Source organism: Gouania willdenowi, chromosome 17 (genome assembly GCF_900634775.1).
Source record: "Gouania willdenowi chromosome 17, fGouWil2.1, whole genome shotgun sequence".
Lineage (NCBI taxonomy): Eukaryota > Metazoa > Chordata > Actinopteri > Blenniiformes > Gobiesocidae > Gouania > Gouania willdenowi.
Window position 1 is genome coordinate 14,552,981 of NC_041060.1, and position 15,794 is coordinate 14,568,774.

Genomic DNA, 15,794 nt, shown 5'->3' on the forward strand with positions numbered 1-15,794 from the left:
AATCGCCTCCGCCACCCAGGCGTTGCTTAGTAACTCAGGGGCCAAGCCCATAGCACCAAGCGCTCTGGGTGAGGATGGAAGATTGTGCCTCCCGCCTGTGACAGTAAGTCCCTCTGCAGCGAGAAACACCAGGGGAGAGTGCACAGTAGCCGGTAAATCTCCGCCAGCCCGTGCATGGCAGGCCAATGGGGAGCCACCAGGATTAAACTGTGCCCATGCCCCCTCACCCTGACAAGAATTGGGGGTATCAGGGCTAATGGGGGGAACGCATAGAGCAGCACGCGAGGTCAAAAGTGCGCTAACGCGTCTACCCCTAGGGGAGTTTTGTTTGCGGCAAACAGATCTACCCTAGCTTATGACCTCCACCACTCTCCGTAATACGGTGCACCCCTGGACAACAGGTATGCTCCTGAATTCAGGGGCCCCGGAATGTGCGTTGCCCTGAGCAAGAGGAGGCGACTGCACCTTTACAGGATCAGCCTGCGAGCCAGCAGGTGCAGCTGAAGGGAGCGTAACCCGCCCTGACGGTTGACATACGCTACCGTGGTTGTATTGTACGTCCTCACCAGGACATGGTGGCCTGTAAAGAACAGAAAGAAATGCCTCAGCGCAAGGAACACTGTTGAGAGTTCCAAGTAATTAATATGGGAGCACCGCGCCCCAGCCCGCCAGGCTGGCGTCTGTGGTGACTACCTTCCTAGACGTGACGATGCCCATCAGCACCCCTTGCATCTGGAAAAATGGGGCGCATGATCTCAGACCACCATCCTCCATGCAACACACCGGGTCTAGCCCACACACGACCACCCACAGCTGGAACTCCCGCATGTAGAGGCTGCCAATGCAAGTCACAAGGATGGCTGACGCCATAAGCCCAAGCAGCCAAAGACACATCCTGAATTGGACGAGTCTTCCTGGTTGGAAAAACGGAAGACGCTGCAAAGGACTGAACACAGGGATAGAGCCAAAAAGTCTCTCCTGTACCGCTACCAACATGCTCTTTTTTTCGTTTATTACAAAACCTAGGTCCTCTAGGTGACGTAACAGGATACGTGTGTTAGCCCTGGCCTCCATCTCCGACTGTGCCAAGAAAAATAATTCGTCCAGCTACTTGGCCAAGCAGATGCCCTAACGTCTCAGCAGGGCCACCGCTGCTTCTGTGCACCGTACAAACACCCTTGGGCTCAGAGACAGGCCAAAAGGGAGGACCCAGTTCTCATAACATATCCCCTGAAAAGCAAACCGTAGATACTTTCTGTGAGGAGGATAAATCGGGATGTGGAAATAAGCATCCTTCAGGTCGACAGATGTGAACCAATCTCCTTGATGCACCAGGCAGCAGGGAGGCCTGCATAAGCATCCTGAACCTGTATTTCCTGAGATATCTGTTGAGAGCATGTAAACCCACGATAGGTCAAAAATATCGAGGTTTATATTGTATATTGACATTTTTAGAAAAAAAATAGAGATATGAGTTTTGGTCCTTATCGTCCAGCCCTACTGACCCTAACCCATCCACCAGCCTGCAATCTAGGTTCTAACTTGGAGAACACCAAAATCTCACAGTAATGTGGAAAAACACTTCCTGTCTTGAGAGAGCAATAATTAATAAGTTAAGGTCAAACTGTACTCTTTGCTTTGTGATTTGCCCTCAGAATTTGAAGCTCCAATACCTTGAAACTCTCCCATGACAACCTTCATTGTCCTTCAAAAGGTAAGCAATTGATTAGGTTCAATTAGAACTTCACTCACTTTGTTTCTTTGTCTTAGTCAGTAGCTCTGCTCTCCTTCTAACCCAGACATCACATTTGTCTCCATCTGCCCCCAGAATGCACCAATTCTCTGTTGCTTTCCACTATGTCACAATCACTTTGTCTTTCTCCATTAACTCTCTGATGTTCTGGAAGGAGCCAAAGCCAGCCTCAGCACCCACACACACACACACACACACACACACACACATGCACACACATTTTATTATTCATTACATTTCATTCTCTCCATCTCGGCACTGTCTGGCCTTGCTGGTGGTACAAGTGGAATCGCGCGATAAGTGACCTCTCTTTGCTCACGTAGCGAAGAGAGGCATCTATCAGCAAACTTCACATTCATTTGCACATTGCAGTTTTATTATGTTGGTGATGAAAACATTCACTTTAAAAATGCAGACAAAACCGATTCTTTGTGATTTTGCTTAAAATGAGTTGGGGGGGGGGGGGGGGGGGGGGGGATGGGAGTTTTCATTTATACTGTATGAAACAGTTCTCTGCTGCTTTGATTCTAACATATTACTGTTAGTCAGGGTTGGCCTCAATTGTAATTGTGATCACGTAATTGATAATTAATTACAATTAGGGGCGTAATTGTAATTTTAAGAATTTGTTGCTGTTGTAATCGTAATTAAATGGTAATTCAGCTTAGATTATTTACTTTGTAATTGTAATTGCCATGAAAATTCTATAAAAAATTGTTAATTATACGCAAAACTTGGGAACCATGTTACAGTTCTATCTACAGTTCTATACATATGAAGTTTCATATCAAGCTTTCCCACATTTTACCTTTTAAAAAAAAAAAAATCAAGGGGTTTACTGACACAAGAAAGGCTCACACCAAAAATATGAAATCTTATATTTTCATTCATTAGGAAGCCTAACATGGTAAACAATAGATAGGAAAGAAGATGATAGATATTTGTTTTAAGTTTATTTTACAGCTGATTTAGAACCTGTTTTTCATAAAAGATTCTAGCAGAAAGCTAACACAAGATAAAGATTAACTTATGTTAGGTTAATTATTTTAGGCTCGTTTATTGTTCGGTTTCAAAACGGAGCAGAGAGAGGATTCTATGAACTGCAGCTTTAAATGTAATAGGAAAAAAAAGCTGGTTACTGTAATCATAATTGAATTGTAGTTTAACATAGGTAATTGAAAACATAGTTGTAACTGAAATATGTAATTGACCCCAACCCTGCTGTTAGTTTCATGTCACAGATGTTAGTTCTACCTGAGGTGTGTAGTATAAGTATTCAGCAAAATAGTGCCAAAATTTGGAGACTTTAGGTTGGTTCTTCTTCTGTTGCACATTTCTTCTTCACAATGTAGAGCGACACTGCGCCAAGTAGTTCATGTATGGTACTACATCAAAAATGATTCAGGGGGCCTGATTTGATCATGAATTTACAACATTAAACGACAAGCAGACACAAATTTTTGTAGCCAACGTTATAAATTACGTTGCTAATCATATTTGCATTGTTGTATATGTTGCACACATTGTGGTTGGCGCGAATCTCGAGACAGTATATATTTTAAATTCAATTTTTTCTTTTCCCCCCACCACCAAGAATGTCAACCTCTGCCTATGCTTAAAAGTTGATGCTTCTAAATGTTAAAGATATTTCAGGATCAAACCAACATATTTAAGGAGGCTCATTTGCAAGCATAACCAGATGAGGGTTTTAAAGATTTTTTTAGGTAAATAGCTGACAGGATGTCAAAGCTGGAGGGGGTTTTCTGTATTACCGAAGAAGCCTCGGGCAGCGACCAAGCCATTACTGGAAGCTGAGCAGGTGTAGCCTCTGGGAACGCAACATGTGTCACAGGTTTTTAAAAAGATGAGGAGAGCTCCTCGAACAAATGGGTTCAACTATTTTCAGAACTATTTGTGGCCTGGTGGTTACTCCACCAGACACAGACAGCTCAGCATGCACGGAGACGCTTCTTTTTCTATTTCCTCAATTCAACATACATGGCTCCAAAAGAGGAAGCACGTTTCAAAGTGCCTGGTTTCAGAAGACGAACAGACACCAACGATGAAGGACGACTGCAGCAGGTTGGTAATTCTCACCTCATTCACCTCATTTAATCTAAAGCTTATGATAAGCAGAGAAGACTAAATAATATATTTCAAACTAATAACAACAAACATAAAGTTCATTTTTATAGCCTGGTGTAAAAGCTACTGTTATATTGTCATTCATTGAACACATGCATGTTATCTTTTTCCTGTCGTGTATCTGCCACAGAAATTGAATCAGCTATTATTTTCTGCATTTTTGTGCTGTAAGGATATTGCATAATCATTTTGTGTGCGCGTGTGTGTAAAGAGTGTTTGAAATGTGTCTTTGAGGAGAAAAGCCAGTGATAAGAAGCTGATTTAGTGAAAAGTGGCAGCATCAAATCGGCAGTTTGTGGAACTTGAACATATTTCCTATCTGTTGTTTGCAGGCAGAAAGACAAGGAGAGGAAGAGCCGACTAAGCCTTTTTCTCACCAAGTCAGGCTCTCATGAAAACGTCAGCCCCCATAAAAAGACGAATCTAGCAACCAGCAAGTGAGGCAAAAATCCATTATTTTACATGTAGGCAGTATTTTCAGGTATTCAGACAAGTTTGGGGTTGTACATCAGATTCTATAGTCCCCTAATGTCTCATTACAAACTCAGAAAAACATGGTGTCTACATCTCAGTGAGAGCCTAAAAAAAGTTTCTTGTCTTTTCATTACCTCTCATATCCCTCCTTTGTTTTTTGTTCCAGCATTTCCCCAGAAGTAGCTTTGCAATGGAGCGAGTCCTTTGAAAAGCTGCTGAAGCACTCAGGTCAGAAAAAAACAACACCTTGAAATTTTTCAAAATGTTGTCGTCGAGCTTTCAAAACTGTTGTTTGCGCAGACAAACAATTTCCTCCTTTGTAATTGTTTAATCCAGGGTTTTTCAACCTTGGGGGTCATGACTCCATGTGGGGTCGCCTGGAAATAAAGTGGGGTCACCTAATATTGTTTTATTACATTTTTAAAAATCTAAAAAAAAATAACAATTTAATTCAAAAATTTTAAATTCTTAAAAAATAAGACATTTTTATTTTTTTTAATTAAATAAACAATTAAATTTCTAATTTTATTTCCTTTTTTTTAATTTTGAACATTTTGATTTTATTTTTTATTTTAATTAGCACCAAAAAAACAAAAAACAAAAAAAACAATCCATAATATCACAGAAATAGATAAACAAGCTGAAAGCTCAAATAGCTTAAATATGTATTTATTTTTTTAAATGAAAACACCACACAATCTCATACAACTGTATTTTCTCCTTTCATTTTCTCAAATATAAATCTAGTTAAAATAAAATGCAGTATAAAAATATCTGAGCTGGCACTTATTGTTACTTTGTGCACTGATACTGGCTACTCTGTATTTGTAACACAGTATAACAAACATGACGTGAAAACTAATAGAGAAAAATAAAATAGAAATAAAATAAAAAAGAAATATTAAATAAAAAAAGAAATATTAAATAAAAAAAGAAATGCATTTTTAAAAATAAAAATGAATATAAATCTTTTAAATTAAAGAAGCAATTTTTTAAATGTCTTAATTTGAAAAAGAAAAAAAGAAAAGATTTTAATTTGCACCAAAAAAAAAACAAAACAATCCATAATATCACAGAAATAGATATGCAGTGCAGGAAGAGGCAGAAAGCTCAAATACATTAAATATTGATTTTTTTTTTTTTTTTAAATGAAAACACCACACAATATCAAACAACTGTATTCTATACTTTCACTTTCTCAAATATAAACCTAGTTAAAATACAATGCAGTATAAAAATATCTGAGCTGGCACTTATTATTACTTTGTGCACTGCTACTGGCTACTCTGTATTTGTAACACAGTATAACAAACATGATCAAAACAATAATTAAAAAAATGTATCTGGGGTCACCAGAAATTTGTGATAAAAAAATGGAGTCACGACAAAAAAAAAAAAAAAAAGGTTGGGAACCACTGGTTTAATCCAAGATAACTTTGAGTGTAATTACTGTAATACTATATAGTAGTTGTATTGTCCAGTATAGACAGAGAGATTGATAGATATTTTTCATATTAATTTTTCATGTTCAGTTTAAATTGCAGTTAAATGATTGTCTCTTTACTTCCCTGCATCAGATGGGGTGGAAACCTTCTCTCAGTTCCTGAGAACTGAGTTCAGTGAAGAGAACATCGAATTCTGGTTGGCCTGTGAGGAATACAAAACCATTGATTCGGAGACCAAGCTGCTTTCCAAAGCTAAATGTATTTATACAGTTTTTATTGAATCGGAGGCCCCCAAAGAGGTAGGACACAGCATGTTTATTTATCATAAACTGTGTGGATCCAATGCTGCAACGCTAAAAAGCAACAAAAAAAAGAAAAAAAAACCCCTGCCGTTTTCAATGTTTTCCTGGCTTATTTGTCCCTAAGGCTTGCTAAAGCTTTGAAATATTTATGTAATTATAGTAAGATAATGGTGGGTGAGTTCTGAATTGCTGTGCAGCCAGAGGCCTGCAGCACATTGACCGGTGTGAACAATCATTAGAAGCAGCAGTCACTGAGGTCAGGGCTGCTTAATGCATGCATTGCTGCAAAGCAATGTGTCTCTCTCTGTATGTGTGTGTATGTGTGTGTGTGTGTGTGTGTGTGTGTGTGTGTGTGTGTGTGTGTGAGACAGTTGCGGTTGCAACTGGGTTTCCATATGATGTTCTCAGGGCTTGCAGTAAGTCTGACCCTGTGAGAAATGGAAAGAGCATCACCCACACACTTCCAGCAAAAGATGAACGTAAATGTAAATAGCAAAGCCTTTTCTTTAAAAAAAAAAAAAAAAAAACCAAGCACTAGGTCTTGAGATGTGTACAATTGTAAATTAATGTAACCTTCAGTGCAGATGAGTCGAGAGGAGGCTTAATTACACACAAATACTATTAGGAATAGCATAATAAGTGCATTCATTTTTGCCTTTCAACCCAATTGTTTCAAGACAGCTTAAAACAAAAAAAAAACTCATTCACAAAATTCTTGCATGAAGATATTAGTATCAGATGTGAGCCAAGGGTTTACATAATTCAGTCAAATAATGACTCAAGATCAATTATTAGCAAGAGAGTGATGGGAGGTCCAATAAAAGCCCAACATCATCCTGCATCAATTAGGTTTCTTGTGATGCCGCGTGTCTGACATTGGCAATGATGTGATGCATTTTGATTGTTGTCTAGTTATTTAATTGTTTGTAGTTTCACAGTGTCTGCTGATAATTTCAAAACAAAAAAATAATAATTTACTCACTTGGGTGTTGAAGTAAAATTACAAGTAAAATTACTGATTTAGAAATTAAATATACTCAAAAAAGTACCCATAAAAGCAACGTGAGTACTTGTAATCTGTTACTTTTACCTCTGTAAACCATCAAATTAGGGTAAAAGCAAAGTGGTGGCCTAATGTGTACAGATGTGGACTTATAACTTGAGGGTTGCTGGTTTGAACCCCACTGTGGGCCGTTGTTATGAGTCCTTTATACCTACCCACTCACCCATGCTCAGGCCTCAAGATGGCAGTAGGAAAGGAAAAAAGAAGACAATATCAGATTAGAAAGGAGCTGTATTTTACTTATGGATCATACAATTTATTCAATTAGAAAAACTGAAAACTTTAAGTTGACTTTTCTTCATCTTAAGATGAACTAATGCACACCATTGATTTGAGTACAATCTACCAGAAGCCACGCCTCTACTTTTCTGCACACGCATCGTGGAGCGTAATAAGGTCACATTAGGTCACATTGATATAGGTCAAAATCATATTTACCTGTTTGCTGTTGTGACGCACGGCCTTGTTTCAGTGCACAGTTCCACATTCACTTTGATTGGCTTAAAAACAGGAAATCGAAGCCTATTGGCTGGGCAAAGTCAGCGCTTTCTTGCATTTGTATAGGTGTCTTTAAGACGAAGGTGGGACTTATATACATTAATGTATATGAATGACCACCGGCAGTAGACCATAGTAAAAGAGTAGTTAGGTATTGGATCGGAGCCGGTTTGCAGCGGAGACGTATCCCGTGGAAACCCCGGGTTAGATTAATTGGAGTTTCTGAAATTACCCATGGGAGTGAATGAGTGTATGAATAGTTTTCTGTCTATATGAGGATTTATGATACCTTGTGACTTCCTGTCCAAGGTGAAGCCCCACTGTGCATCTAATGTGAGCTCAAGGAGTTACCTATGAGCCTTAATGCAGGATAAAGCATGTGCAGAAAATGGTTGAATGGATGGATTATCTATTCCGTGCTGTTTCTGCTCTTTCTTTCAGGTTAACATTGACTACGACACTAGGATGGCCATTCAGAAGAACATAACCCAACCCACAGCCCACTGCTTTGAAGCAGCTCAGTTGAAAGTGTACAGCTTGATGAAAAAGGACTCGTACCCCAGGTTTCTCCTCTCTGACATTTATCTGCGTCTCACAAGGAAGAGAGGCTCTGGGGCCACCTTGTTTCGCAGAAGGTCACGCTCTTGTGTATTCAATGAGAGAGGAGAGGCCACTTCTGAGCCCTCAGCCTGGTAGTTGGTTCACTGCGAAGAATGGTGGTGGCTATTTCTTTGAAACTGGTACATTACAATGCAGTGGATCCTTTCAAAGATCACCCGATGTTATAAATAATAAATAGTGAAAGTATGTCATATTTATAGTTTTGCACCAAGACCGTATTCAAAAACAAGAAGAAAACACCATGACAACCATTTCTTCTAAATAGAAAAAATAAAAAATAAAAAAAGGAACTAGAGTTTCTTTTTTGAAGAAATTGCATCATGAATGCTAAACTGCATTGGAGTGTTTCCTAAATAAAGCTGCTTTAATAAAAAGTTCAATTTAAAATGTAAATGCAATTGCAGTTGCTATGTTGTGTTTGAGAATAACCTACTGTATTACAGGACTGTTGCTGTTTCACTCGTTTTTATTTAATGTATTTCCTGTCAATTAAAGCTTTCATTTTTGTTATCGGAAGTTAAGAGACCTTGAGACTCATTAATAAAAGATATTCCAACAGCAAAACCAGGAGCACTCACTGAGCCTGTAAATCAGTGTTGAGTATTCATCCTGGAGGCCAAATCTGTTCCTCCAGTTCAGCCCGTAAGGCATGGGGAGTAAAAGTTTGACCTGCAAAACCTGTAAAAGTCATTATACTGTAAATGTGTAAAATGATTCCGATCGAAGGTTATGCGTTTCCTTTGATCTTTGATTAAATTATTTTTCATTCTTTAGCGTTTAGATGTTGTTGAAGGCTAACACTGATTTTTTTAGATGCTTATTGCATATTCTGAAATGATGAGATAAAAATTTTGCCCTGTTTTTATAGGAAATGTTTCTCTGTTTTTTTGAATTTCCTTTAAAAATGTACTGTATCTCATCAATTCAGAAAAACCTAAACATATTTCCTATAAAAACAGAAAAACATGGCCAAATCTTTTTATTTCTCATCAACTCAAAAAAAATGAATTCAGAAAAAACTAAAAACATTTAATATAAAAACAGAAAAATGGGGCCAATTTTTTTTCTCATTATTTCAGAAAAAACAAAAGTTTTTTTTTTTTCTTCAGTGAATGCAGTAAGCTGCCATAGATTTAGGACATACACATAACTTAATGTGTCCTGACCCTGATTGCTTTTGATTGCTGGATTAAAATGAATTTGTCTCCTATTTAAGCTTTTGTTCTGTGCATAAAATAAAGTATGAACATAAGTGTCACTAACAATGAATGGTGTTACACAATAGTTTGGCACCTCACTACTTCCTGGTAAGCTGCAGAGGTCCTTGGTGGCCTGGCAACCTTGAGGGCATGTCTGACACATTAGCAGCCCTTTACGTTGTTTTTATGCAAAGTATATTTCCATGCTGTTCCATAGATTACAGTGGTTTTCCTATCATCTAGCATGCTGTACGAAAGAAAAAAAAACCTGCTTCGGATTGAATGTTTATTTATTTATATTTAAAACCGATGGAAAGCAGCTGAAGCCATTCTTTATTAAACATTTCCCGCTACAGCGGTCAGGCTTGCAGCATGGTGCAATGGTCTATTTGGTGTGTGTGCTGCACTGCTCAAGATCCACTCTTCAGTTATTGATTTGTAGGGTTTTGTCATTTTTTTTGTGGAACTTTAATGATAGGGTGGATGGTGAAAATCTCAAAGAGGAATCATGTGATCAACAGCTTCAGTCAAGCTCCTACTTTAAAATATCAGCTGGAGCGCTGAATTACAAAAAGATATTAATTGCATTAGTGCTTATAGTATCTTAAAGGGATAGTTCGCCTATTTTAGACATGACGTTGTATGCAATCCTCACCAGCACTATAGTGCATACACATTGTTTCACTCAGTGGTCACCTCCCTGGTCCGAGTTCTGGCCGTTTGAAGTTGGTCAAGAAAGTAGTCCCGGTTAGTTTCCGGGGCCACATGACTGTGCGTTTTTAATAGAAAAAGAGATATGCGTTTGAAAGCTTGATTCATTTACATCACAAAACCACCCACAAAAAAAATTCAACCAGCCCCAGAGTTGCCATCGGCGGAGTCAGACATGTCGTCCGCGAGTCGCGCTATCAACAGCTGATGGGATTAGGCGCACCGATGACGGCAGCGCGGATTGATGGACACGGAAGAGAAAATAGTGCCGATTAAAACTGGAGGTATGAATTTTTTTTGAGGGCGGTTTTGCCACTCAGTTAAAGATGATCACACTTTCACAAGTTCTTCATTTTAAAGACATTTATTTACAACGTCTTCTTCACATGCTTCATATCTTCCTTTGGGAAGTTTTTTTATTTATTTATTTTTCAGTTCAATTCACTTCAACTTTGTTTATGTAGTTATGATGGTAAAAAAAAAAAACACAACATTTCTACATGAACAATCATTTTGAGGTTATTGGGGCCTGTTTCTGTTTTTTTTTAATTATTATTATTATTTTTTTTATTGGTTGATGTCGACATCTGTTAAAAAAGCGAATAAGTAATGTTGTTTAAGACAACATATTAAAAATAAATATGGGACTATTTCCATAACCAGAGTTAAATAAGTGTTCTTATTTTTGCACCGATAATGTTTAATGAGGCAGTACTTTAAAAGTGCCAATAACCAGGAGACAAAAGAGAGTAATGTCACTGTGCATTCATGGAAAGCTGAGTGAGTATTTGTTAGTTGATGTATGCTTCATATCAAGGATGTCAAAACACAAACTAGTTCACCAGTGAGCTGCTAAAACTCTGTATGCTTCATATCAAGGATGTCAAAACACAAACTAGTTCACCAGTGAGCTGCTAAAACTCTGACATGTTAACTCGTCGATCATTGATTAAGATCTCTCGTTAACTATTGATACAGTTGCATGTTAGGCTAAAAAACACTAGCAAAAAGGCTTAACCTAGTGAACTATAAGCACGCTCAATAGTTGAAGCCTTTGTTTACCCTTACTAGTAAACTAGGTGGACCCAACATGTTAATGAACTAAAATTAAGATATTTATAGTAAAGCCATTTTCAGCACCACTGGTGAACTAGTCATGGTAAAAGTGTGTACTACTAGTGTAGGGGAAATAAGCACTAGTTAAATAGTTACAGAAACAAAAACAAAATCACAATAAGTTGGGAAAAGCTTGCACTGACTGAGGCTTCCTATTGGCAGCTCAGTCCAAAATGAAACATGACAACCAATGAAAACTCAGGATTTCCACACACTCCCCCCCACACACACGCTCATGTTTAGTTTTATTTGTGACTCAGATTTGTTTTAGTTATTGCAGTTTGAAGTTATTTCTATTTACTATTTATCTATGTATCTTTAAATGGTTCCTTACTTTGGTCATTTGATCATATCTATACTTGCACTACATTATATAATACTAATAAGGGCTGTCACGTTAAATGCATGTTGTTATACTTTCATTTTTTAGCTAATATCTTAGGGATGGGGTGAGTTGGGGCCCCCGGGATCCAAATTCACTTAGGGCCCCAATTTAGTGCCTATAACCTTTTATTTCCATGAAGATATATATAATGTGAGGGGGACAGGGGTGTATGTACAGTGTGCACACCCTCTTTTTGCTCTGAATAATCTGGGTTGGGCTTCAGCATCCAGTGAACCTGCAGCTATAGGATTCCAATGATTGATGGAGTAATTTTAATGATAATGCATTTTCTATAACATGTGATTCATGTACTATGGTGTTCACGTGTTGAATTGATGTTGCAGAACGTGCGCACTGCAGAGTAACTCGAAGCAACTACTAAAAAATGTTTTAATGAGGCTTTTACTGACGCAAAAGCGCGACCGTGGCTCAGGTGGTAGAGGGTCGTCTTCTGATCGAGAGGTTGGGGGTTCGATCCCAGTACCTGACTATGTGTCGAAGTGTCCTTGGGCAAGACACTGAACCCTAAGTTGCTCCCAGTGGTCGACTAGCGCCTTGCATGGCAGTCCTGTCCCACTGGTGTGTGAATGTGAGAGTGATTGGGTGAATGAGCTGATATGTAAAGCGCTTTGAGACTGCTTCAGTGTGGTGATAAAGCGCTATATAAATCAAGTCCATTTAGTCCATTTTTACCATTAATTAGTGAGACTGACCATATACAAAAGTGACAAATGCAGCCATAAAGTGTGTATATTACACCAGCAGGGCCAGTTGTGATGTTGTGTTGCTCCTATTTCCAAATCACTAAAAAATTTATAGACCCCATCACCTCCCAGCACCCCAGTAGAGAATTATTCATTGGGCTGTATATGTATGCGCAAGCTCCACTTCCTACAAAGACAAATATGGATTAATTTAAAGCCGTCATCTGCAAACACTTGAAGATGTATGCAGGAGAAACGCAACACGTCTCTTAGTAAATGGCTCTTCATATGAGGGCAGATTATGCTCATTACCACAGATGTCAGGTTTTTTAGTAGTCCTCTAAAGGATTAAGTCCTTCTCACCACAAGCTACTGTCGTATTACCAACACATGCAGAGACTACTTCACAATCTGCAAAGAATTATGCCTCTGTGTAAACCAAAGCATCATGCAGACACTGCACTTCCCACAGGTTTCCAGCACAAGAAGTCAGACAAGTGGTTAAGAAAGTGGAGGAGGGGGATGTGGGTAGTTGCTAACTAAAGTAGCAGCTCGGTTGGCCCATTATAAACATCATGGTGGAGGATTAGTCGCCTGCTAAGACTTAGTTGGCAGATGACTTTGTTATTTCTAAACCGGTATTTAATTCATTCTAAAGCCTGTGGAAAATATACAAAAAGTTGTGTATGAATAGTGAAGCAAAGAAAAAAGATGTGAGAAAATGTAAATCTTTAGAGAAGTGCAATTTTATCCTAAATTAATGATGTAACGTGACAGTAAAGGAGGTCTGTGACTACTTTTTTCCATAACAGGCAGCGGTGTAAAGAGTACAGATATAACCTACTCAAGTTGAAGTACCGTTACTTGATTGAAATTGTACTCAAGTACAAGTAAGTCATACATAAAATACTCAAGTACAAGTAAAAAGTAGCTCAATTAAATGGTACTTAAAGTAAAAGTTACTAGTTACTTTCACTCTCCCCCATATTTTTCATTTTTTTATTTATTTTTTGGTGATAAATCTTGCTACGGTTCACTAGCATACAGTAAACAGCTCATGTATAAACTTAAAAAGGAAGAGACCAAACTTCATTTATTTTCCACAAAGGCATTTTGACCTGATGGTGGCGCTGCAGGAAAGGTCATATCCTCACCACAAACAATCGGGTTCATACTTTAGTTTTCATTAATGTTGTCAGTAAATTTGTGAAGATTTGGATGAAAACTATTCAAGATAAAATAATTCTAATTTAAAGATTTGGCCTGATGGTGGCACTAGAGAACAGGTCAAAGTTTCATTATCAAAGGGTTATTTATGTATTCAACAAATATACAAAGTGCCAGGGCCGGCCCAGGTCATTTGGGCCCTAAGCAAAATAAGTATATGGGGCCCATAGTGTGCCTATTTTGGTAAAACCTTTTGGTGCATGTACACCTATATTTTATTTGTCATTCCTGTTGATTGAAACGTACACTAGATGGTTCCAAACCTCAATTTAAACTGAAAAGACGAAGAAATTCTGCAATTCCTGCTTTTTTTTTTGTAACATGCTATCATTATGTGTCAAAAGTCAAGTAAAATAGTAATGTGCTTTTAAATTCGAGTAAAGCAAACAGAGAACACAGGTAAACACTCCAAATGTAAGTATTGCACAAAAAGTTAACTGAAATATTTCAATCTCACTGCAGACCAAACACTCCCGAGTCAAATAACAAACAAATACAAAAAAAAAAAAAAAATGTTAAAAGTTGACAAGAATTTTGAAATTATGACCATTATGTGTTATTATAAGCAATTTATTACCTATACTTAAACGTAGAGTCTTACAAAAAGGCACAATCTTGAAATACGGTTTTAACAAACAAAATTAAAATTAAAATAAATAATATCAATTGTTTTCACTTAAGTTAAATCCTAGTGAATCTTAAAACAAGCCATTGCTGGTAACATTTAAAAGTAAAATTAATTAACATAGATAAAAAACATGGCCAAGGAGTAAAACCAGGAAACTCAGAATCTTTAGCGATTGACAAGCCTACAACATGAAAAATGTGAAAGCTATTAGTTATTTTATAATAGATATTCCATTTTAGTCAGTGTACTGTATTTACGTCAGATATTTGTTTCGACCAGCAGATGGCGCTGGTAATCCATTGGTCAGTTGGCATGCGGCTATTCTAGCAGTGAAGAAGAGATGCTATGCTAGCAGACAGAGCTAATAGAAAAACCTGACTTTTACTGATATTCACGTATAATTACAGATATTCTTTTGATGCTAAAGGAGTAAGGAATAATTTATGAACATGTTTAAGAGTAGTAGACAATTCCAGTTTTGATGCGCTCAATGCACAGCAGTACCTGTAACATGCAAGTGGGGTTTCCAGGTTGGGGGCCCTCTAGTGGCCAGGGGGCCCTAAGCAGCCGCTTAGTCTGCGCAATGCGTATTGGCTGGGCCGGTCATGCCTGACACAAAAATTTGGTCAATAATTTCCTGAAAATCATCTTCTGGAGACAAATATCCCCAGGGGCAAAATGTGTTAGTAATATTTCAAGATAATAAAACACAATTTTAATCATAATATTATTTGATTTCACTATATTCCTTCCAACTTCTTGAATTACAATTTTGGAGGGACAAAATTAGTCCAATGGTTGCATGTGGCGTCTGGGCCGCCAGCTGCACATGTCTGCCTTGAAGCATGCACTCATTGCAGTCATATAACTTGTTGCCATTGCCATTTTTGGTGAGTAAAATTGGAAACCATTTAATGATGCTAAAATTATAAAACATGGTTTGTAGCTGCTGTAGCTGGGAATGAGTGTAACACAGATAACATAACCACAAGTTAAAATTAAAGGGGATATATCATGCTAAATCCACTTTTTTAGCCCTTAAAAGCATTTTGTTGTATATTTAGAGTGTTTAGAAGTACTGAAAAGTTCAAATTAATCTCTTCAGGTGCTCCGTTGATATCTTTATATTCTGTTTTGGTCATATTTTTCAATCTGTTTCGATTTTTCGATTCTCTATTACGTTTTTTGAACATTAACGTCACAGTATTTGCAGCGTAACTGCCAAATTAGGACATCGACTCCAGGCCCAACACTTCGAGCAATCCGCCATTTTTATTTCTCGCTTTTATTTTGTAGTCCAAGCTCAAGGATGCCGAAGTTACGAGAGGATAAGTCAAAATGTTTGGTTGTTGGATGTAGTAACCCACACGCTTCATTACACCGTCTCCCAGCATCAGAACCTTTTCAAAGTGCCTGGTTGAGTTTTATTTTTCACGGAAATGTACCCACATCTGTGGGTAAGGTCATTTTTGTGTGTGTGAAGCACTTCAAGGATGACTGCTTCAGCAACCTCCACCAGTATA

General features: G+C 37.9%; 1 protein-coding gene and 1 pseudogene across 1 annotated transcript; one reads left to right on the top strand and one right to left on the bottom strand.

Moving 5' to 3' along the window:
* LOC114479618 (uncharacterized) overlaps nt 1-15,794 on the bottom strand; it is a 71,075-nt pseudogene that overhangs the window by 213 nt on the left and 55,068 nt on the right.
* rgs18 (regulator of G protein signaling 18) lies at nt 3,542-9,151 on the top strand. Its single transcript, XM_028473722.1, is given in 7 exon segments — nt 3,542-3,747; nt 3,749-3,790; nt 3,792-3,835; nt 4,231-4,335; nt 4,539-4,600; nt 5,950-6,116; nt 8,122-9,151. Coding segments are annotated over 7 exon segments (783 nt in total). The 5' UTR covers nt 3,542-3,639; the 3' UTR covers nt 8,377-9,151.